The sequence below is a fragment of the Lissotriton helveticus genome, chromosome 6 (genome assembly GCF_964261635.1).
Source record: "Lissotriton helveticus chromosome 6, aLisHel1.1, whole genome shotgun sequence".
NCBI classification, from domain to species: Eukaryota; Metazoa; Chordata; class Amphibia; order Caudata; family Salamandridae; genus Lissotriton; species Lissotriton helveticus.
Window position 1 is genome coordinate 1,054,656,575 of NC_136067.1, and position 22,628 is coordinate 1,054,679,202.

The window sequence follows — 22,628 nt, forward strand, 5'->3', positions numbered from 1 at the left end:
CTGATAATCAATACACTTCTGAAATAACATGGTTGGCCCTACTCTCCTGAACAGCTAGTAAATTACAAAAACGTTATTCATAGCACCAGGAAGGAATGCTGTTCAAACCAAGAAGCGGATACCCAGCACCTCCAGAGAGGTGCTCCACCACATCGTGTCCAGGAACTCCAGTTTTTAGTCTAAGTTTTAAAATGCTTTCTATGGTGAAATTTCGAAATGCCTGCAGGCCGCTACATAGTGCCCCTTGACTCTTGTTCTTTATGTTCTACAGTGTGCAACATGGCTGCTGAGTCCACACTTGTCTCTCCGTCTGAAGGACATGATTGGATCCATTCCCCTATACCTTGAACTCTACTGTTTCTACTGCATTCTCAATGTTGGCTGCTTTCTGCATCACCTCAGCATGATAAATATTTCACTTTTACTTAAATCAGTCTTGTCTTGACAATTTGTTACCGTTTCTTACTGGCCTCATTAAGATCCTTCGGCCTTTGGACTGCTAAGCTCCAGTGGCTGCTGTTTTGTTTTGTGAGACAAAGTGGTTTCTTATCAGCAAGGGCCACTACAGTACGTCAGATTTGGTTGTGCTGATAGATTCATAGCTGGGTCCTGGAAAAATCTGCTCGAGATGGTCAAAAGGGAAGCAATGCCCAAGCCAACAGATTTTATACAGAGATGTGTCCTCCAAAAAGCCACCTCAGGTACTTTAAAGGCGGTGATGCAGAAAAGAACAGGTCTTGATCCCCTGCTGGGCTCACCTCCCGTCCCCTGTTGGGATCACCTCCCGACCACTACCATGTAACAGTGCCACCGAAGAATCCTCAGTGGTCCTGGTTAAATTGCACTGTTATCACTGTGCCAATCTGCCTTTTCAGCTGCTAGCACAAGTTTGTTTTTGGTGCCTCCCAATCCTAGCTGAGGAAATGAACTACTGGACCAGTGGGTTTTCCACTGCCAACTCAGATTTCGCAGGTGTGGAATTGTGACCTCTCCATTATTCCAGTGTGCTTGAGGGAGAACAGAGCACCTCCATCCACGGCGACAAAGCCATCTAAAAATAGTAAAAAAAGAGACTCCATAGCTGCCTCATAGGTTTCTAGACATGTAGCATGGATCCTGTGCTTGCCTGTCACCGGATTTAAAGAGAGGAATTGGTAAGAGAGCTATCTTGGCTACTGGCCAGCCGCATCCCCAGACTTTTTTAAAATAGATACCACTGATTTACCACAGTTTGCAATAACATACCTAGCATTTCATTTAAGTTGTTTAATCTTTACTCACTCACCTCTCCCACACAAGATTGTTTCTATGTTTTGTAGCGGGTCAGTTAAGAAGGAGGGAGTGGACCTATTAAAAGCATTCCCATAAATTTCCAAAGGCATGTGCTGAGGTTCTGCTTTGAAAAAAAGGGACACTTTCAGCTTCAACCAACTACATTATAACCAATGGTATAGTATAAAGCAGCTAATGTTCCAGCACCTAATATACCTTGAATTCGGGCCACTGACCTGATTGAGATCTGATAATCTTCTGGAGAATGAAAACACTTGCAGTTACTATTGCACTTGTAAAAAGTGTCTTATTATTTACAACCAATTAGGGATTCAATGCTATCTAGCTTCCAGTAGTGTGCTGATCTTGGTGATTGATGCTGAAGGATACTTTGCAGCCCTGCAGTGATTATCTGGAGGCAATGATGCCAGAGTTCTCTCCAAGCAAAGTTGCAGATAACCCACCTATTTCAAGTTCATTTTGGTTGATAAGGTATTATATCTCCAAGGAATACATCTGGGTACAATGGGTTGATGAGACTCACTTTTTGAACAGGAATGGAGACCTGTCAGGAAGTAGGTTCCTTTGAACATATGAGGTGTCTGTATAGCGGCAGCTTTCGTGTCATGGTGGTTGCATGATCTAAGAGGCTTCACAAATAAGGATCAATGGCACTGCCCGGAAAGGGGGCTGACCAATAGGTTGCCCGGTCCAGTGCCGATTAAGCTATTTGTTGCAGGCCAAAAGTATTGGGGGGTGGTCCATCTTGCATGGTACCCTAAGCTGCAGATTATTCACTAGGACATTGGCAATTGTGCTGCTGTTAGGCACTGTACCTCTGAAGGTGCAGCAAAGTGAAGTTTGTGTTGGGCCTTCTCTAGAATAGAGTTTTCTTTACAATTTCTGAGGATATGAAAGGCCTGCTTTATGGCTCTAAGATATCTGTCATTGGCATGAATCATTACAGTGTCAATGGCATAAATGCTAATCTCCTTTGCGTATTTGAATTGCCTTGAATTTCAAGTTTTTCCCCACCTTGCATTTCGAAACTTTTCCCATATTTACACTGAAACTCTCTTTCCCTGTATCGGATTCAGGTGAGAAGAAAATATGTGTGTTTTAGTGTCCCTTTCTCCTGATTAGGCTTGTGTACACAAAAACAAAGAGGGTTTCTGGGAATTTCTGTAGTAGGGCCATTATAATTTTATCTGAAGTTCTCGGATGATACATGGTAGGTGATTGTGTGACTCACTGTTTTCTATTCAGAGTGGTGAACAATTTCCCAGAACCTTCTATGAGATGACCTTCTTCAGAGGACCCTCTTTTGCCCGATATGAATATTTTATTCGGTCAACACCTAGGGGTAGTTTTATTATTTTTTCAGGCAATGAACTAAAGTGGCTGTGCTGCATTGCATGAGAGGGAGAGGTGTGGCGCCGCGGCCAGGGCGACTGACGCTGGAATCTGGGGACCACGGTTCGATCCCCGGCTCCGGCGGCAGGTTAGCCCAGCACCATGTGACTCTGGGCAATAGCTCGCTTAATCTTCCCGACGGCCCCCAGCGCCTAGAGACCCTTACGGGTGATTGTGCGCTTTACAAATGTGGACTTTACTTTAGGGAGAGAGGAGGACGGTGCACATTTACTAAGATACAGTGCTGTTGCTCTCTTCCCAAGCACTGGCATACAATCAGGCAGCATAGCGTCAAGCACACACTTTTGAACCATAATGCAGCGGCATGTGCCTGAGTCTAGTTTAGGCTTTATACTGGAAGTACTTCCACTTTTCCCTCTTTGTGTGTGTGCTGTGCAGTACACCATACATGCAAAGTTACAAAAGTTCAGAGAAAAGAAACCTTTTTTCCTACTTCGCTATTGCCTGAAGGAGGTGTATATTTTGGCATAAATCCCAGTCTACAAATGATAATAGATAGGGCTTTGCATTAAGGACCATGGGTGGTTGCAAGGAAAGGCCTGTGTACCTTACATAAAATGCCTCGACTCAAAGGAATGCAACGCGCTACCTTTTGTTAATTTTAGGCACATTTCCAGCACATTACAAGATGAGTTTGAGAGTGAATAGCAAATTAGCACTTGGGTCTGGTTTGCATCACATTTGGTGGCTTTGCAATGGAGCAAAATGTTTAACAACTGTCCCTTATTGTTGGAATCTGCCCCCTTGTACAACATTATTGCCACTAGCTAGCTGTGTTACAAACGGTTGAAAAGGACCAAACATTGGTCTCTTGGAGGGCTGAATCAAGGTTATAGTCTCCTGAAAAGAGAAATGCCACAAAGTTAGGAACATTTCTTCTACTTTCCATCAGTGCCATTTTGATACTGATCGTCAATTTATAACGATAGCGTTCAGTCGTGTTTATCCAATGACATTTCAATATACATTTGAATAAGCTCCAAATAACATGCATCTTCAATACCAAATTACAAAGAGGAAAATGCTTGTAATTTGTAGAAACAGGTCGTCAGTTGAGTCCATTATCTTTCTAACTCAAAAAAATGCATGAGGTCTGGAACTATAAACTGATTTTTGTTTTCCGATAGAATTTCCATTTCTTCAGGTAAAGTCAGTGGACGGTGTGGATGAACATTATAGTGCAGAAGTGGAGGAATGCAACATTGGTCTTAATGCAGGTAAATATTCAAATGTTCCTGTTTTCTACATGTCTGGGTTTTTGTCAACATACTAATTCTTGGTTAAGATGCAGTACAATAGTTCCTGTTTGATTCCATTTTAAAGTGAAAGCTACCTTCAATTAATTTTATTGGGAGCAGTCACTTCTTGTTGCAACATAGTTCAAATAGAACTGTATGGTTATATTGCTGGGGGTTTACAGTAAATGCTGTGTTATCTGCTTAGAAACATTTGAAATATCCCTGGGTCAGGGGCATAGCACAAGCCCCTTTGGAGCAGGAGACCGCCCATCCCTTCAGGTCCCCCTAAACCCTTTGTGGGTCTTTTTCTGCCAAACATCAATGAATAACTGTGAGGTACAGGGGTCTCGGGGGCCCCTCATTATATTCTGCAGGGGCTCCCCATCATTTTACATTACACCGCTGCCCAGGTTAGTATTTTGTTGGTATTTGACCATATTTTCAAAGTGCCCATACTAATGGACCCGGACCTGCCTTTCTAATCATGCCTTCATAAACATGTCCACGACAGTGAATAATGATAATAATTACTATAAAGAAAAACAACACAGGACTGGAGATACTGGATCCTTTAGCGTGTAATTTTCCCTGATTCCGGTGAGAATAAGCTGAAATGTTATGCCTGCTCTGAGCAAGTAGAGAGTGCCAGCAGAAGGACCAGAGGTAGGGCAGGGCATGGTGAGGGGTCTTTTGTGGAGGGCAGGGGATGTCAGGGAAGGCTTGTGAGTGCCCAGGGTATAGTGTATGCTCGTCCATGCCTGCAGCCCCTTCCCTGCAGTATCTGCCAGGCCTGGTGTCTCCAGGCCTGTAATTATCAGGTCTGATATTAAGGATCCAATAATTGTGTGCCCAGGGACCCCTGTAATTGTGGGTGGCAGCATTTTAACTAGAGTTGTTGCTTAAGGCAGGTAGTATTGAGGGCCTACATTTTTTTTAGTCTTTGGGACATATTCACAAAGGCATTTTGGAGTATGTAAAATAGTACGCTTGTAGTACTCTTTTATGTACTCTTAGCTGCTGTTGTAGTTAGCCCTAAAATATCTGAAATGAGAACATCCGGTGAATACGTATCTACATTGAGTTGAAATGCAAAGGACTAGGCACTCTGTACACTTTTACTAATAAGGAATTGGACACTTCAGGGCCAACTCACAAAGGCGTGTAAGAGTATATAAAAGAGTACCCCTCTCTATTATTCCTTCTTACTTATAAATGCTTTTGTGAATTGGCTCCTACGTGCCTATGTTCACATGCTACCTTTGACAAACTCTTCAAGCGTAGTACTAGATATGTGCTATAAAAATACCACATAGGGGGGAGGAGCCAAGCTCGCGTCCGCGATGGCCGCGTTTTAGCTCGGCTCCGTTCGCTTTCCTGTTTGGAACGTCTATCCTGTGTTTTATCCTGCCCCGGGAAGTATTCTTTGATAGACTATGGAACTAAGACATTTCGCTGGCACTTACCATCTGATCCGTCTGTTCCTGGGTGCCGCGGATCCTGAGCTGCGCCCTTGTTCGCTTCGGGGCCTCCGGAGCGAGCGGGCCTGAAACTCCTCGGCGGCGCCCGGGCGGGGCGGAGCGCTGTGGCCGGCCCTTGGTGGCGGTGTGGGCTCGGTCGGAGAGAGGCCGATGTGCAATTAGACCGGTTACGGCTCTCCGGGCCTGGTCCGGCGGTCCTGCGGCCTGGTGTTGGGGCGCTGCCTTCCATGGACGGGGTTGACCGTGTATGTGGCTCGTCTCCTCTTTGTTCTCCTGTCCGGCCATTTTGAGTCCCTCCGCCCGGACTCGGAGAACGGAGCCGGTGGCGTGGGGGAGCCGGCGACCCTCCTTCTTCTGGTGGCCCGCCTTCCTGCTCTGGGGGTGCCTCTGCTGGTGGTCGGCTGTATCCTGTTTGCCCCGCTTGTGGCCGGACGGGGGTCGGAGATTGCCGCGGCCCCGCCGGGCTTCCAAGATGGCGGCCGGCTCCCTGTCTCTCAACCTGGCCGAGACTGGCGACGCTGGTCCGCCGCGTGGCACGTTTGCTGAATACCGTAAAGGTGAGCCTACGCTTGGCGACATTCTCGCCGCCTTGCGCTCCTGGAGTGCTCCCATGGCCGCACCTATCACTGAACTGGAGGAGGATCGTTTTGCCGGGCCTGCTGGCCCCCCCCGGTGTGTGCGGCTTCATCGCTGCTGTGTGCGGCTGGAACTTTCCTGGAGGTCGTGGGCCCGGCGGCTGCCGCTTGTGTGGGTGTACGGATGCCCGCTGCCCTCAATCATCCTGTGCTCCCCCCTGTGCAGGGGGTCCGCCGGCCGGGTCCCGTCCGGACCGGTCTCGTCGGATCTCCCATTCCTTTTTTTGCCTCGAATGGCCAAACGAAGATCCTGTGGTTGCTCCGCCGGGTCGACTTTCCTCCTATTGTCGGCGGAACTGTGCCTGCATTGCCTGAGGTGGTTGCTGTTCTTTCCTGTTCATCCGGGTCGCAATCGATGTGATTTGTGTGGATTGACGATTGGACTCCCTGTTATTCGCCTCTGGTTCCTCATGATCTGGTTCCTTGTGCGTTGGACGACTACAGCTTGGGATAGACAAGGACAGGGTTGAGATGAACTTGCCTCGGTGGACTATTATCTTGCGGTATGGTCGGATGATCCGTTTGTGACTGTGTGACTATGTTCGATTCTCCTTCATGTTCCTGGAGCTTATCCTTGTACTTACTATCTTCCCGTGGGCTCTGAGTATGTTCGGACGGGGGGGTGGGAGCTGATGGTTTTGATTCTGTGGCTCCTCTCCCGTGGTTATTTCCCTATTTTCCCTTCTTCTTTTTGTCTTTGTGGTTCTTTCTTTACTTTTACCTCTTCTATATTTCGGGTTCTGGTTAGGGCGACAGGCACGCTGCTGCGGGGTAGGCCATAGCCTTCTGCAGGGGTGCAGGGTGGGGTGTGCGGGGTGGGGGGGTCTGTCATTTTGTTATTTCCCCCCTTTTTTCCTTTATTGGTTCTATGGCTCTTATGTATCCCCTTTTTTCGGGACGCGGTGTCGGCATGTGGGCCCCCTGGGGTGTTCCTTGGCTTGCATGGGCCTTCGGGTCTCCCTGCCGTCACGGTTTACTACGCATCCATTACTCCTGTTACCACTGGTTCCATGTGCCGGTCTATTTTTGAGTGCTTCGTTAGCCATGGGGCACATGCCGTGATGCTGCGTTCTTCTTCCCCCCTTTTTTTTTCCCGAAGTCCCTTCCCTTTTTCCCCCTTCCCCCCTTTTTTTTTTTCCTTCCCTCCCCTGGGTTGTTGTAGCGGAGGGCTCTTTGTTTTGCAAGCCTATTTTCAGTTTTGTGTATCATTGTGTGTTCTTGTAGTGGTGGGTGGGCGCTGGGCAGCGGTTGCAATTGCTTATTACTGTGGGACTCACGTTCTGCCTTTGCCAAAATGTACCTGTTCTTTTTGAATTTTCCTGTGTTCTGTACTTCTGCTTGCTCGCGGCCCGCCACGGCCCTCTGGACTTTAATGATTGCCATTATTCTGCTATACCCTTTCTTCTATTATAAAATCAACCTTCTCTCATCCTGCTCGTTGTGGTTGCTCGGTGGCTTTTCGCCTTTGCTTCCCGTTTGGATTGCTGTGATATCCTGCTGGAGCTTCTGTACTGCACAATGTGTTTCTATAAGTGTGGTGGCCGGCCCGATGGGTTGTAGGCCCGTATTTGTGAGCACTTTCTGCATAATAAAGGTTTAAAAAAAAAAAAAAAAAAAAATACCACATAGATACATACAGGTCCATAATTTAATAATGCTGTTTGCCACCTGAATGCACTGCTTTACATTTTCATTGGGATTCCTGAAAAAAATGGAAGAAGTTTCATAATCTGCCACATTAGTAAATTCTATCAGGTAAAGTCATAAAGAGATAGAGTTTTGAAATACGAGGACGGAGACCAGAGAAAGAGCAGAAACTACTTGGAGAGGGGCGTGAAAGGAGATGAGCCAGGCGAGAAAAAACCTAATAGTGAGGAAAAAGATCAGCGCTAGAGTATAAAGACCTTGGGGTATGGTGAGGGCAAATGGAATGTGGACATACCTACTATCAATGGAAATGTTCAGTGAAGCAGGAAAGTTACAGTGAGAAAATCCATCTGCTTCCAAAACATCCTACAGTGTTCAAAGTTTGTTTCAGATTGGTATGAGTGTCTTAGGAGGGGCTCTCATGTTTTGTGTTATGGACAAGGAGAGGGGGCTGAAAGCATGTGTTCTTCAGTGATGACACTCTACCCATGTGGTTACATTGTATGTTATAGCCTGTCCAGACAGCCACATAAATGACTTTTACATTTTCACTTATGGCATAATTTGTATGGGTGCCTTACTTGCATGACCACTATGGCTGCTTTCAGTTTGTACTTCAGCCACAATTGTGGTGTGAGCAGTAGGAAAGTGTGTGTGGATTGCCTTTCGGAGACTAAAGAGCCACTTGAATTTCAAAGGAGGGACTGGGTAGTTGTTCTGTTAGAGATGATGACTCTTTCTGTAGGTAATGGTGTTATCCTTTTAGAACAAAGTGTGCTGTTGAGCAGATCCTTTGTCCGTGGGGGATGTACGAACCGGCATGTCTCTATGCTAAGAAACTCCTCTCTGAAACTAGCATTCCTGTGAGGTGGCAGGAGCCTTCCTCCTGCCCTCCTTTTTCAGTGTAGGTTTTCCTTGAAGAGTGAAACTAGCCCATCTCCCCTCTTCCTGTGTTGCTTGATGTCACCAAGCAACGGTATTCTTCTCCTAGACCTATGTATAGCTTGCAAGCAGGAAAACATCTTGGCCAATTTAAAAGGGTCTGATCTGGGCTCCTTGCTCACGAAGCTGTCAGAGACTGGACACAATGAGAGAAGATCTCACTATGTTAAGGTATTGGGAAACTTAATAAAGTTTAATAAGTTTAAAAGAACTATTAAAATGTTTTAGAGTAAAATAAAAATGTAAATTGACTTAATATATTCATTATTAACCTAGAAATAAAGGAATACAAGGCTACTGTGTGTTAACACATCAAATGAAACATTGAAATATTAAATAAATAAAATGTAGTAATTTAAGTTATAAACACCAATATTTCATATCTTTTTAAACCCACCACCCATATAATTTTTCTATTAAATAATGTTTTATGAAAAAATATATAAATTATCTGTTTGATTCACTATAATAGTTTAATAAACGTTTTGATGTAATTATTTTTAAACAAATAGTGAAATAATAATTTATTTTCTTTTAATATTTTTAACATTCAATCAAACTTCTAACAAATATATATATATATATATATACACACACACAAAATGGTACAGAAAGTCATATCTATAGATAGATGTATAAATTTACATTTGCTATTAAATATGCCAGGTATGCCAGCATGCCAGCATGCCAGCATGCCAGGTACCAGCAAAATGGGAACCCAAGAGACCAGAGACCTCTTTCAGCGTTGTTGGGCTTACTCTGTGAGATGCCTCTGGAGCAAGGCAGGACTGGCCGTACCGAGCATCTGGCATTTTCCTGGAATGCTGGAAGGGTGGGGGGGTGTTTTTAGGTCTCGCCTGACCCAGCACGTGCGCTGGTCTGGCGAGACTTTTAGTAAAGGCGAAAAAAAGGCTACCACTGTGGCCTAGAGCTTGCGTGTATGTGCGTGGGCGCACGCCTGCCGCGCTTGATCGTGATTGCGATCACTTTCACTTTCGCGGCCGCTTTGATGTTCTCAGTGAGCCATTTCAAGGCCTGCGGCCGTACAATGCTTGTTGTATGTTTTCACGCGTACGGTATAGCAAAGCAGCAGCAAAGGTAACAGAAACAGCAGCCTTTCAAGCCTCTAAGAGCCGCTTCAATGTGTTGTGTTTATAAGAATCCAGGTGGAGCATGAGATAAAATACGCAATTTAAGTTCCTGGGAAGAAAACACAACAATGTTGCCAAGCATTTTGCTTGCGCCTTAAAGCCTGAAGCCCCCGAATCCAGTTTTTCTGTCCTTTTTGCTGAATAACTGTTGTGAACACCAGCATCAAAGGAGTCGTTCAGCAGGGTCCGAAAATTGCTTAGCAGAAATGTCTCTAGTGTGCCCAATTCGTCTGACTTCCAAGTCGGGAAATCTGGGGCTTTCGGGTTTTGATTGATATCTAGAGTGACAAACCCCTAAAAGATGGTATCTCCTCATACACCGAAAAGGATTCTCACTGAGATGGTTAAATGGGAGTCATTCACTGCAACATTTCTGTAATGAGTGCCAGTCTGAAAAGGTACACCGTGTCTCATTTCTGTTCAATGGCGGATACGGTGCCTGTAGAGCGGTAATGTTCGGAGTTCTCAGGCATCCCTAGCCTCACCTGTTGGTTACAACGCTGTACTGGCTTAAGAGTCTGCGTTAGCTTTATAAAGATCCCCTATAACGTTACAAAGCCATGGCTGTGCAGATCACTACCCCGGAGGCACTGCGCCAGCTTGGTTTATATTAACCTATACGGCTGCTTCCCTGTCTCTCCTTGTAAGTAGGTCAGGACATGAAATATGGGGTAACGACACATGGTTGCACTGTCAGAGAATACAGAGTGGTTATTAATTATTAAATGACATGTTCCCAGTGAAAGATATAACTAGTAAAAATCGGATGTAATAAATGCAGCATTCTCCATAACCGGCTGAAAACTGACAATTCCCCCTTGACAGTTGGCCTCCAGCAGTGTTAACAAAACATTTTTAAAATGGCCCCTAGGCTTGAGGATTTGAATCCCAAAGATCTTATCAACCATTTGTATTATTACTGGAGGTGTTCCTTCTTCATCTATTTTTATTTCAAACCTTTTGTATGGCTTCAAAATGGCTAGTTGAAATAAAAGGTTTAGCCATGGCCCATAGTTAAAGTCATAACAGAAGCACACTTTTTTTGGTGCCAATAGACTGAATTAGCTAGCCTTATGGGATTTAAAAAAAAACATATTAACATATATATACATAGATACTCTGGTCTGTTCATCTGCATTCGCATTTTACTTCCACCCACCACAGCAGGCAGGGGCCGGTTAGTAAGCTCATTTCAGCCATTTCTCACTCGCACTCCGAATTCCAGCGTTTTGTCTGATCCATATAGGCACATCTTCCTAAAAAGAAATGCACCTCAGTGCCAGGGGTGATAGGCAAATACGTCACCTTGCCCTTGAGTTTTTACTTTCCATTCTGGTGTTTTTTGTTAGTCTTCCTTGTATTACTATGTCTTCTTGTTACAATCATTCAAAGGCTACATTTTCTTTGCGTACATTTTGCCAAGTCGTGCATTTGAACTAAAAAGCGTTTATATATCTATGTCCACTTGCTTGCTAGGAAGCACCTGTACAGTTAACTAAATTATATGAGATGGGTATTCTTTTCAAATTAATTTTTTTATCACGTATGGCTACCGCATTTAGGCAACAGCACCTTTTCTTTTAAACAGTTTTAGTTTTGTGACATATGCTTATAATTAAAAAAAAGAGCTAACCCATGCACCAACTTGCCAAGGCAGGCCGATGGCTTTGCCAGTACTAATTATTTTGTGTCTTTGGTTAGCCCCTCCCCTCGAACATCAATAATAGGGTGGAGATACCATTTGACATTAAAGGGCTGTCACTGTAGTATTTCATCAGGCTAAAATTGTAGCTTTTAGAATATAAGCAGATCACATAATGAAGACATTTTACACATGAGGCTGATATTTGAAATCTGGTCCAGTCACCAATTTTGCCACCTAAACACCATGTGAAATTAGTCTCAGATAATAATGCATTTATAATATTTCACATTTCTACTGGTTTGTTCCCTAGTCTTTCAAAACAAGTATTACTATAAGAGGCAAGGTGCTGGCTGCGAAAGCAAGGGTGTTTTTGCAAAAGAAGCAGAGTTTTTTTATGTACCTTACTAGTTGGCATTGACAAGCCACCCATGAAAGCCACAGTCGGGCTGGGGTGAAAGTTCTGGCTCCGGTTAAAGCAAGCATTTGCAATGCAATAGGTCTCGCATTTACACGAGTTTTAGCTATTGGCATGGTAAATGACTAACTTGTATTTGTTTTGGTTTTTAAAACTATAAATAAAAGACATTGTCATTACAATACTGCACATACTCTTTTTTTGTCAATTCTATGGGCAAGCAAGAAGAAAGTGGTTAGTCCCGGCCTGCAGAAATCTAGGTTTCACTCACTGCATGCAGGCATACAGGGTTTTGAAAACCGACCTTTCTCCCATGATAGTGTGTGCGGTAGCAAAATACTTGGAAATCTTCTGGCTGAAGAGAAGAAGTCTGCTAACCAGGCCTGTAGATTAAACGCACAACCCCACATTCATCATCACATATAATTACTTTTTATCAATCTTAACCTTTTAATGGATTAACTTTATTGGTTGCCAGGATGACATGTAAAAAGAAGCTGGCTCCATGTTTTTATAAATTGTAGCTTCAATTCATTGAAATGTATGTTTTTGTTGTTGTACTGTATCTATGTCTGTTTTGCTTTTATGGCTACTTTGGCCGAAATAAAGATTTTGATGATGATGATGACAATGCCAATAGCTTAAACTCACATAAATGCGAGACCTATTGCAATGCAAATGCTTGTTGTTATTGGGGCCAGTTTTGTAGCAGTGCAGCAGTTTTAAAAGAACCCGCTGCAGAGTTCCTTGTATAGCCAGCAGATTTTACGCAACAGTAAATGTGTCAAAATAACTGGTGATTTATGTGTCTGCTGAAGAGAGATCGGAGTTTTCTCTAGTGGCAGTTCTGACTCATCTAAGGTAGCGCAGAGGGTTCATATGCCTGCTGCAAAGAACGTCTGCCATGCAGATCAGAGAACAATATTTTATGTTCATAGCTCAATGTGTTACCGCTTTTGTCACAGACATCCTTTTGTTACTGTGAAGTTCAGAAATGACAATCATATTCTAGCTCAGAGAACTATGAACCGCCAAAGAGATGCATACAAACTGCATGGTACAGGTTCTAAAGTTATGTTTTTTCCAGTCTGTCAGTATCCTAATGTTGCGTAAAAGGGTTTGTTTAGTTAGAAATAATTTCTTATTAGTAAAGCCAATCCTAACCACTGTGTTACGTACTGAATCCTGAGTTTATGCTTTTCCATACAAAGCACTCTTAAAAAATGCCTGTAACATTTTCTATACACTGATTTACACACGTATGATTTATTGTCTCTGTGTGTTTGTGTGTGTGATGTAAAGTGCTCCTGCAAGCTACCCTTGTATGAGAGGTGCTATCAAACAAATGAAATATACGTGAGAGAGGGGCTATGGAGGGTGATAGTGAGCGAACTGTTGGAGGGTGATAGAGAGCGAATCATTGAAGAGCCCCAATAAAGATTGCTGTATCCAGGTGTCCTGAAAGGTAATCATTTACCATTACAATTGAATATATGATAAAAAATATGCTGTAAAATGTGCCATTTTTTCCCAATTTTACTTGGGGGGAGAACCACCCCTATCCCCCTTGTAGTGGTCAGGCTCACTTGCTGCACGTGCTCGCTATGCACCATATGGAGACTGGTCTGCCAAAATGTGCCAAGGCTGCTTTGGGTTCCTAGTCCGGTCCTGGTCTGGAATGCAGCTGCACAGTGAGCACAGGGCCCACAGGGCCCACGTCTTGTAAATCTCTTAGCTCTTAGGGCATCTAGGGCCCGATGTAGGTCGCCAATTACCGGTCAGTAACGGCCGATTTCGGCCGTTACCGACCGGTATTTGTGAATTGACATGTAGGTGGCATTTAAGTTACAGATTCGGTATAATTACTGATTCTGTAAATTTACCGATTCTGTAAAATACCGAATCGGTAAATTCACCGAATCGGTAAATACAGATGTAGGTGGCACTGAAAACAGTGCCACAGGCCATTACCGAATTGTTATTTACCATGGATTACTATGCCATGGTAAATAATGGATTCCACTGTACATGCACATCTGTGCATGTACACCTGTGCCATGTGGCACACAGACATGCCCTAAGGGCATGTATGTGTGTCAAATGGCACACAAGCCAGTAACAGGGTTGCAAAAGGGTGTCGGTAATTACCGAATCGGTATTTGCTATTGAATCCTATGGGCTTCAAGGCCCATAGGAATCAATGGCAAATACCGAGTCGGTAATTACCGAATCGGTAATTACCGAATCTTACCGATTCGGAAATGAAATAGGAAAAATTACCTAAATCCCGATTCCCAGTTCCTAAATACCGAATCGGTATGATTCGGTATTTAAGAATCGGTAATCTGGGATTACCTACATCGGGCCCCTAGTGAGGAAAACACAGGATGATAAGTTTAGTGTTTGCAAAAGTCTCATCCACTGGTAATATCTCTGATCCCATATTAGTATATCATTTTTCAGCACTTGCCACTTCAGACAAGGACCATCTTATTCAAATTAAGCTTGTTCTTGTTGTCAAGCCCAAAATATCGCGTCCTTTTCAAATGGGAACAGAAGCATCTCAAAAGTGGCTCTACATTTGCGGCCATTGAGAAGCCTTAATGCAGGTGAAGGCTTAATTGGTCTCTGAGAACATGCACTGTGTCCCACCTGGACAGGTCATTGTATGGTTCAGATGTTGAGAGTGTTTGTGCTTGGATGAGTGGACAGTGAGAAGGGTTGAGCAGCAGGATGCTGCTCCTGATGGGGTTTTACCTGATTTACCTGTAACCTGATCTAAACCTAATAAACCTACATCTTTTATAAACTACTAGACCAGTGGCGTAGCTAGACCTTAGGCTGCCCGTGGCGGCACCTGCGTTCACCGCCCGCGGCGGGCCGATCGAAGAGCGTGGGGGCGGTATGGGGGTGCTGGCGATTCTTGCGACCGCCGCAGGTAAGAGCGGGGTGATAGTGGGATGCTGCCGATTCTTGCGGCCGCAACGGCCACTGGTAAGGGTGGGGGAGGGGGCGCTGGCCGCCGCCCCCCAAACTCGTTCAGCCTGGGGTGGTCCGCCCCCACCCCCCACGCCCCTAGCTACGCCACTGTACTAGACTACATCCTTGACTTTAACACACTGGTTTCTGATTATAATTGAACTGGACATAGAGACTCTTGCCACCCTTGACCACTAACTGTACCTAGGTGGTTGAAGGTTTTTTAATCCAGAGATTTATTATTTTTAAAAGAGAAACTCAGCAGCTTGGGTTTCAGCTGTCTGAGTTCTTCCATGCTGAACTCACAACCATAGACCATTGAAACAGTCAGCCAGGCATATATTTTTACTAAGATAATACTGATGGCTCCCAAACTTCCCAAGCTGGCTTGAGTGCAGACAAGTAGAATAACGTTGGCCATATTGCCAACGTTATAAAAAATCTGGTGGCTACAACAATTTATATGAAAATGTGTTGGATTGTACCTTGACCTAGGTGGTGCTAGCACCTTTTCTATTCTTAGCATATTTTTAACTGGTGTGTAACTGGCTAGCCATGAGTTCATTAAATGTTATTTGCTATGCCAGGCTGTACCTGAGTTTCTAACTTTACCACCTCCTAGAATAAGCCTTGACTGCTCTACTCGCGGGGAGTCAAGTGCCTAAAAGAGTACCTTGTTTATCTATCTGGAGTGCAGTGTTAATTACTTCCCTGGCACAGGCATTGGAAAGACCAGTATCCACTTAGGAAACGCTTCAGGAAGCAGTAAGTGCCTCAAGATCCAACAAAAAAGGCCGTACATGCCAGACATTTTTTGTAGGTATGCAGGATGTTTCCATTGTATTTGTGGTTCTCTGTAAAGGAAGATGGCGATCGCAGGATACATTTGTTCCTGTAACACATGAATATGCGCTCGGGAAGAGTGAAGAAAAGTGCATGCTGGGAAATCTTTTCTTGTTCACCCCGAGATGGTGGCTTTTTTGCTTCTGTCAACATATTTCAGCATTGCATTTTCCTTACAGGACTGACAGCACTGAAGCCAGTTGCACCATTCCTGATTAAAAAAGAGCAAGAGATGTATTTTATCGACAACCTCTTCCCTGAAGGCATCAGTGGTCCAACGTGTGAGTAAATACCAGTAACCTAAAAATAACACAATAGGAACTTTCAATGATGTCGGTACACTGCATTTGATAAAGTGCTTTGAATTAATGCAAATGAGGAATTTTTTCACTGGGTTTCACCATTCTAACACACCTGACACTGTTTATTGTAAGTGATGGCCCACTTTACTAAGTGCAGAATTGGTGCAGTGAAGTGCACTTTTTCATTGTTCTTCGCACTGAACAACCAGCAGAAAAATAGGTCGATCAGTGGAAAAGCACGATTTTGCACTAGCTGCTCGATTAGAATGTGTTTTGCACTAGTTGATGTATACAAATGTAAGTGAAAATAGGTTTGAGGGAACTTTTAAAGTGTGAATGCATCTTTTCTTCGGCTGATAGGATATACCCATTTGTCCTAATCCCGCCTAGCCATGTACAACTGATTCTCAGTGAAGCACAGTCATTGGTAGCCAGACAGTATATTCAGGCAAAGAGCACTATAGCATTGCTTTTGATGGGCTCTAAAAATCACACTTGCAATTCCGAAAACAACACCCCCCACAGCACACAAAATCACAGAGAATGAAAGTAAATGGATCGTGTTGAATGGGTGGGGCCAAGGGTGAAAAATATCAGGGGAGATTGTGTAGTTGTCAACTTTAGAGAAAGGGAGGTGGTGGACTACATCTCTAACTGGGGTCCATGCCACTCAGGCACGCAAATCCAAACATTACCCCTGACCTATTTCTATCCAACTCCTACTGGGGAAAGAGGGCAACAATTAAGGAATGGCTATGCTACCCTTGGATCTAGAACCCAGGGCACTCAGGTTCCCTGGCAGGGCTATAACACCCAGTCCCCCAGCTGGGATTTGTTTGCACTGAGTAATAGATTCAGTGTTCTAGACCAGATAGACTGACGGCGGATTCCACCCCAGCGCCCCAAGGGTAAGGAGAATGCCCCGTGTATGGACTATAGCCGCCCTGAGTCCTCAGGGTGGCCTATTGAAGCATCTAGTCCACACGAGGGTGGGATTGCTGGGAGGGAGTTAGAGTGTGCCGCCAAGGGAACTAGGAACGGTAGCCAGGGGGTGTGTGCAGAGACTAGCATTCCCTGTACAGCCAGCCAAGCGGTCCCTAGAGGCGCAGTGTCCCAGGTGGCAGTGGAAAGGGCATCTGTCTTAGAGGGTGGTGGGACCAGCCAAAACTGCAATCCAAACAGTGTGGATGCTTTGTCTATTTTAGGACCTAGTGTAGAGCCAGTGGTATTTGAAATTAGGGAGGGCGAGGCAAAGGATATAATGAAAATTCTGTCATGGAATGTAGCTGGAATCAAAAATAAACTGCTATGCCCAGTATGGGGAGCATTTGTGGAGGAAAATGATGTTTGCCTTTTCCAGGAAACCTGGGCGCTGGTTGATATACATAGGCAGAGGTATTCCACCTTTAGCATACCGGCAACCAAGAAGGGAATGGGGAGACATTCAGGGGGTCTTAGCATTTGGGTGGGCGTCCATCTGGGGGCCCAGGCTGTCCAGATCCCCACTGGGTCTGTAGATGCCCAGTGTGTCTTGCTTACTTTCCCAGAAAATAGCCAAACTGCTCTTATAAATGTATATTCCCGACCAACCCGAGTGGGAAGGAGTCTGCTACTATAGATCAGCTCCAGCAGTTTATCTCAACTCTCCGGCTATTATTCAAATTCTGGTGATTTTAACTGTCAGTTTGAGCCGCTCACAGATGCAAGTCAAGTTGATATAGAGGATGAGGACTATATCTGGCATATAACGCAACCGCAGATCCAGGTAGTTAGAGCTTGGACCCCTTTAGTATTAGAAATTCATTCTTTTATACTTCTGTCCTCCCTCAGAGCATGCAACGGGAGGACGAAATCTGATAGACCAGGGCGTATGACATTCAACCGAGAAGGCTGTAATTCCATTTTGGACTATATATTAGTCGAACACAGAACATGGGGAATGGTCCTTGACTTTAAGATAGATGAAAGAAAAGATAGTGACCATAACCCTTTGGTTATGACGTTAAAATCGGAAAGTATGGGTATTCCAAAACCAGCCCCTGACCAAAATCCTGCTGGTCTCCCGCTTCTCTTAACCAACAACAGGTGAAGAGTCGAATGGCCAAAGATAATAGATTCCCCAGATAAACTTGCAGAGGTGTATCGAAGGGTTTTGCCTAGCCTGAGTGATATGGGTGAAGTCCTGGACAGAGATAACAACTCAGGGATGGGGGATGAGCCCCGGAAAATTCATCAAGGGCTCATCCAGTGTCTCGCTGATGTGTTTTGTCCGGTAGGAAGACTGAAGACAAACTTAGACCCAGTTAACCCCTGGTATAATGCATATTGCAGGGAAACCAAGAAAGACTTGCTCCTTGCGGTCAAGTCAAATGATAAAACCAGGATAAAGCTCTGTCGGCGTACATATAAGCAGGCCATTCAGAGCGGGAGAAAAGATTGGGAGGCTGAAAACTGGGAAGACCTTAGAACTGCGCTCAATTCCAAGGATTTTAAAACCTTCTGGACAATTGTCAGCTGTAGCTGCCTCAGCCTGGGAAGCACCCTTCGGGGCACTGTATTCCTCTCAGAGCGATGTTCGCACAGAGACTTTCCTCCCATGCCTCCCCCACGAGTATCGACTGGAGGGGGCCTGGGAGATCACACTGAAGGAGGTAGAGCAAGCGATTTTGAAGCTCGCCCCAAACAAGGCCCCTGGCTTAGATAAGATACCGGGAGACTTATATCGTTCGGAGCCGAAAATATGGGTTCCGTACTTATGTGTCCTTTTTAATACTATACTTAATGGTATGGAGCCTCCGGATACTTGGCGGGGTGCTGAAATAGTACCCATCTTTAAGAAAGGATGCCCCCTTAAGCCGTCAAACTATAGGCCGATCAGCCTTATAGATGTGACGCAGAAACTGATGGGTCAAATTATTCTAGGCAGAATACAGAGCTGGATGGAAGAAAACGAGATCCTGTCTCCCTTCCAGGCGGGTTTCAGGCAGGGCACATCAATGGTGGACCAGTTGTTTAGACTGCAGGTCATTTACTGGAAAACTGTGACTGTAGAGGGTGGCAGCCTCTACATGATCTTTGTTGACCTACGGTCGGCATTTGACCTAGTACCTAGAAGTGAACTGTGGAGGATACTACAAGATCTGGGCCTACCACAGTACTTACTTGACGTCTTGATGAGACTGCATACCGATACTTACGCCCGGGTAAGGTGTGGGAAACAGGGGGACCTGTCAGGACGCTTTCCGGTGAACCAAGGGGTACGCCAGGGCTGTGTACTGGCTCCTACCCTTTTTTGCCTTTACATAAATGGTTTGGTTGACCATCTTCTTGGAGAAAGTAATATCGATGCCCCGAGATTAATCACCAGCAGGGTGCCCGCTTTGATGTTCGCGGACAACACTTTGTTGTTGTCCAAGACATCAACGGGCATCCAACGTATCCTTGATGGTTTTGCCGACTTTTGTGTACTGAGGGGGCTGGAGATCAACTTGGACAAAACCAAGTTCATGATCTTTAACCCGCCGAGGCAGACACGACCGAATCCCCTCCTCGGTGGAACCCCATTGGAAAGGGTGACGAGGTTTGAATATCTATGTATTATCTTGGGAGAACACTTGGAATGGGGTCCCCAGCTGGCCAAAGCTGCACTTAAGCTAACCAAGGTGGTGGGGGGGATCCAGCGGGTGCATAGAGTGTCGGAATTTAAACCCGCGTCCCCAGTAATTCAGATCTATAGTGCACAGGCCAGAGCGGCAGCCCTATATGGGGCTGAGCTTTGGGGGCATGAGAAATCTCAAAATCTAGCCAGGGTGGAGCATGCATTTGTCAGGAATATACTGGGCCTTCCTGCAAGTACTCCTCTGGTACCACTGCGTATGGATTTAGGCCTACTACCTATTGAGGAAGTTATGCCATTACGGCCCCTCATATATTGGAAAAGACTGTGGTCTGTGCCGGAACTCTCCTGCTACAAAAATGAATTTCTGGAAGTCTGGGGTTCAATAAAAGGTAAGAGCATCAGGTGGCTTTCCCATATAAAGTCAACAACCTGCAGGCTAGGCTTATTGGATCTCTGGGAAACTCCGGAAGTTGCCTGCCCGGAGATATCCAAAGCAGACCTGAAACGCCGCTATAAGAACTACAACCTAGCTTCACTGCATGAGAACTCCACGGGGGGTAGACTTACTATTGAGTTCCTCCAGGTTAAAGAAGACTATATAAGAGAGGAATTCTTAGACTTATTATTCCCTGTAGTGGCACCTAAATTGTATATGCAGTTCAGACTCAGCACTCTTCCACTCAGAGCGTTTACCAGTAAATGGGATAGAGCCTCGAGTGAGGAGTGCCCGGGCTGTGGCTTTGGACTGGAGGACGAAATCCATGTTTTCTTTTTCTGCCCAGCGTATCAGGGCCCACGCAAGCGTTGGCTTATTGCAATTTGTAGAAATTTAGGTTTCCGACAGTGTGCGCATGCATTCAGGGTCCTAAAATATGATACCCATTCCCCAATAGTCTTCGCAGTTTCTCGTTTTTTAAATGCAATGTGGCACAAACGTAGGAAACTAATTATTGTACCAAGTATTTAGTAAGAGCTTGACTGTTTTATAACTTCTATGGAGTTCGATAATGAGATTTAGTTTAATTCTGTTTTTACTATATACAGAATTGTATGTATCTGTTTTATCTGTATATACAATGTATTTTTAAATGAGATTTTTATTTATTGTTTTAAATTTTGTATACATGTATGAACTTTTATGGTCCTTGGTGACCGAAATAAAGTTATCGAACGAAAGTTAATGGAAAGGAAATTAAGGTCTCACACTCTCTAGGAAATGTTTGTGCAGCATTAAATCTCTTGTCGATTTACATGCTTTGCAAAATGCTGTCGCATAATGTTCCAGTCTAATCTATTTTCCAACTGAGATATCGACAGAAAGTCCGCCTGAGTCAAAAAGATGTTCTAAAAGAGATAAATGATTTTGAAAATGATTATTTAAAATATGAAATGCAATAGAAAATGCTGGAGCAATTCTAAATAGGAGATGGAGGAGCCATACATTTGATTTACGTCATGTTTTAATGTTTGATAAAAAAGTAAGGCCCAGATGCATCAAGCTAGAATCCGCTCGCAAAGTGGCAGATTCTCAGAATCTGCCCCTTTGCGACCGGTATTTTTGCATTTGGGATGCATCATCCCAAATACAAAAATCGCAAATTAAGAAATCGCAAAATTGCGATGACTTGCATTTAAGGAATCTCAAATTGAGATTCCTTAAATGCAATGCATTAAAGTTTAAAAAATAGCGATTTCGCTAATAGGGCTCGCAAATTACCATGAAGTTGAACTTCGTGGTAATTTGCAAAAACTTTTCAAAGTTTCATGTTGCGCACACACATGCCCTAAGGGCATGTGTGTGCGCAACATATGTGCACAGATCAATTTCAGGGGTGCAACAGGGTGTCCTTTGGACACCCCTGCACCCTTTAAATCGCATTCTCAATTTGCGATTCGCTAATTGGGATTTGCAAATTGAGAATGTCTTCCCATTCTTTCCTATGGGCCTCTAGGCCCGTAGGAATGAATGGGGAGGTATTCCTTAATTGCGAGTCGCAATTTGCGAGTCGCAATTAAGGAATTTTAAGAAATCACAATTTTTTTAGTGATTTCTTTATGCATTGCATTTTGCTATTCCTTAATAGCAAATCGTTATTTTAAACTATTACCACCTAATTTAGATGGGCGGATATACAGGTCAGTTTTCACTGCCTGTCACACCAGGAAAACCCTGGCGGTAAGAGGCAGTAAAAACTGCAAAATGCCCCCCCTTGTCATGCGAGATAACTACTATGGCGAGGGGGGGGGGGGATAGATTATTTTATAAAAATAAAAAAAATCCACTTGGGGGTTTGTCTTTTAAAGTGAAAACATTATATAACCTTGGCATACTTCATGTTTGACGGTGCAATACCGCAAAGTTACAATGCATTGATAACCGCCTAGATGGAGGTTCCTATCAATGCATTCAATATCCTCCTGCCCAATGGACATTTATATATTTGGCAGTCAGGACCTCCACCAGGGTGACGGAGAACGGCCTGACTGACATAATATAAATTAGGCCCTTAGTTTGTTAATGGTCACTTCTGAAAGTGTCACATTAGGAAACAGTTACCCCCAGATTTACGCTTTCAGCAGCAAGGTTGTGCTGTTTCTTGAGGTTAGATAGCGCTGAGGCCCTTGCTTGAGGAGGACTAAGCCAGCACATCCAAAGGGAGGAAGCACTCAGAGACAGAGAACGCCTCTATGGCATTTACCTGCCTGGATCATGCTGACAGGACCAGGGTTGGACTGGGGCAGAAAACAGACCTGGGTGCCAAAATATTAGTGGCTTCCATTAGTGATTTAGATAGCTAAAACATGGCCTCAATGTGCAAATTGAGCCAGTTTTGAACTTGTAAAGACACGCTCGGTAAGTGTTTCGAAAGTTATGGAAGACAGCGTGGATTTGAGCTTGCTGCAGACAATGTTTATTTTAACATCTGGGAAAACCAGCCCAGCAGGCCATAAATAAGGCATAAAAACACCCAAAAACTGGCCCACATATTCACTCGTCAAACTAGCCCATCAGGCACTGCCTGATTGC

General features: G+C 44.4%; 1 protein-coding gene across 1 annotated transcript in view; it reads left to right on the forward strand.

Annotated features, from left to right (window-relative positions):
• Positions 1–22,628, forward strand: part of LOC144763252 (uncharacterized) — a 124,663-nt gene that overhangs the window by 95,079 nt on the left and 6,956 nt on the right. The window contains exons 7-8 of the mRNA XM_078648690.1: positions 3,834–3,923; positions 15,859–15,960. Of these exons, the coding sequence (XP_078504816.1) occupies positions 3,834–3,923; positions 15,859–15,960 (192 nt within the window). The remainder of the gene's footprint in view (positions 1–3,833; positions 3,924–15,858; positions 15,961–22,628) is intronic.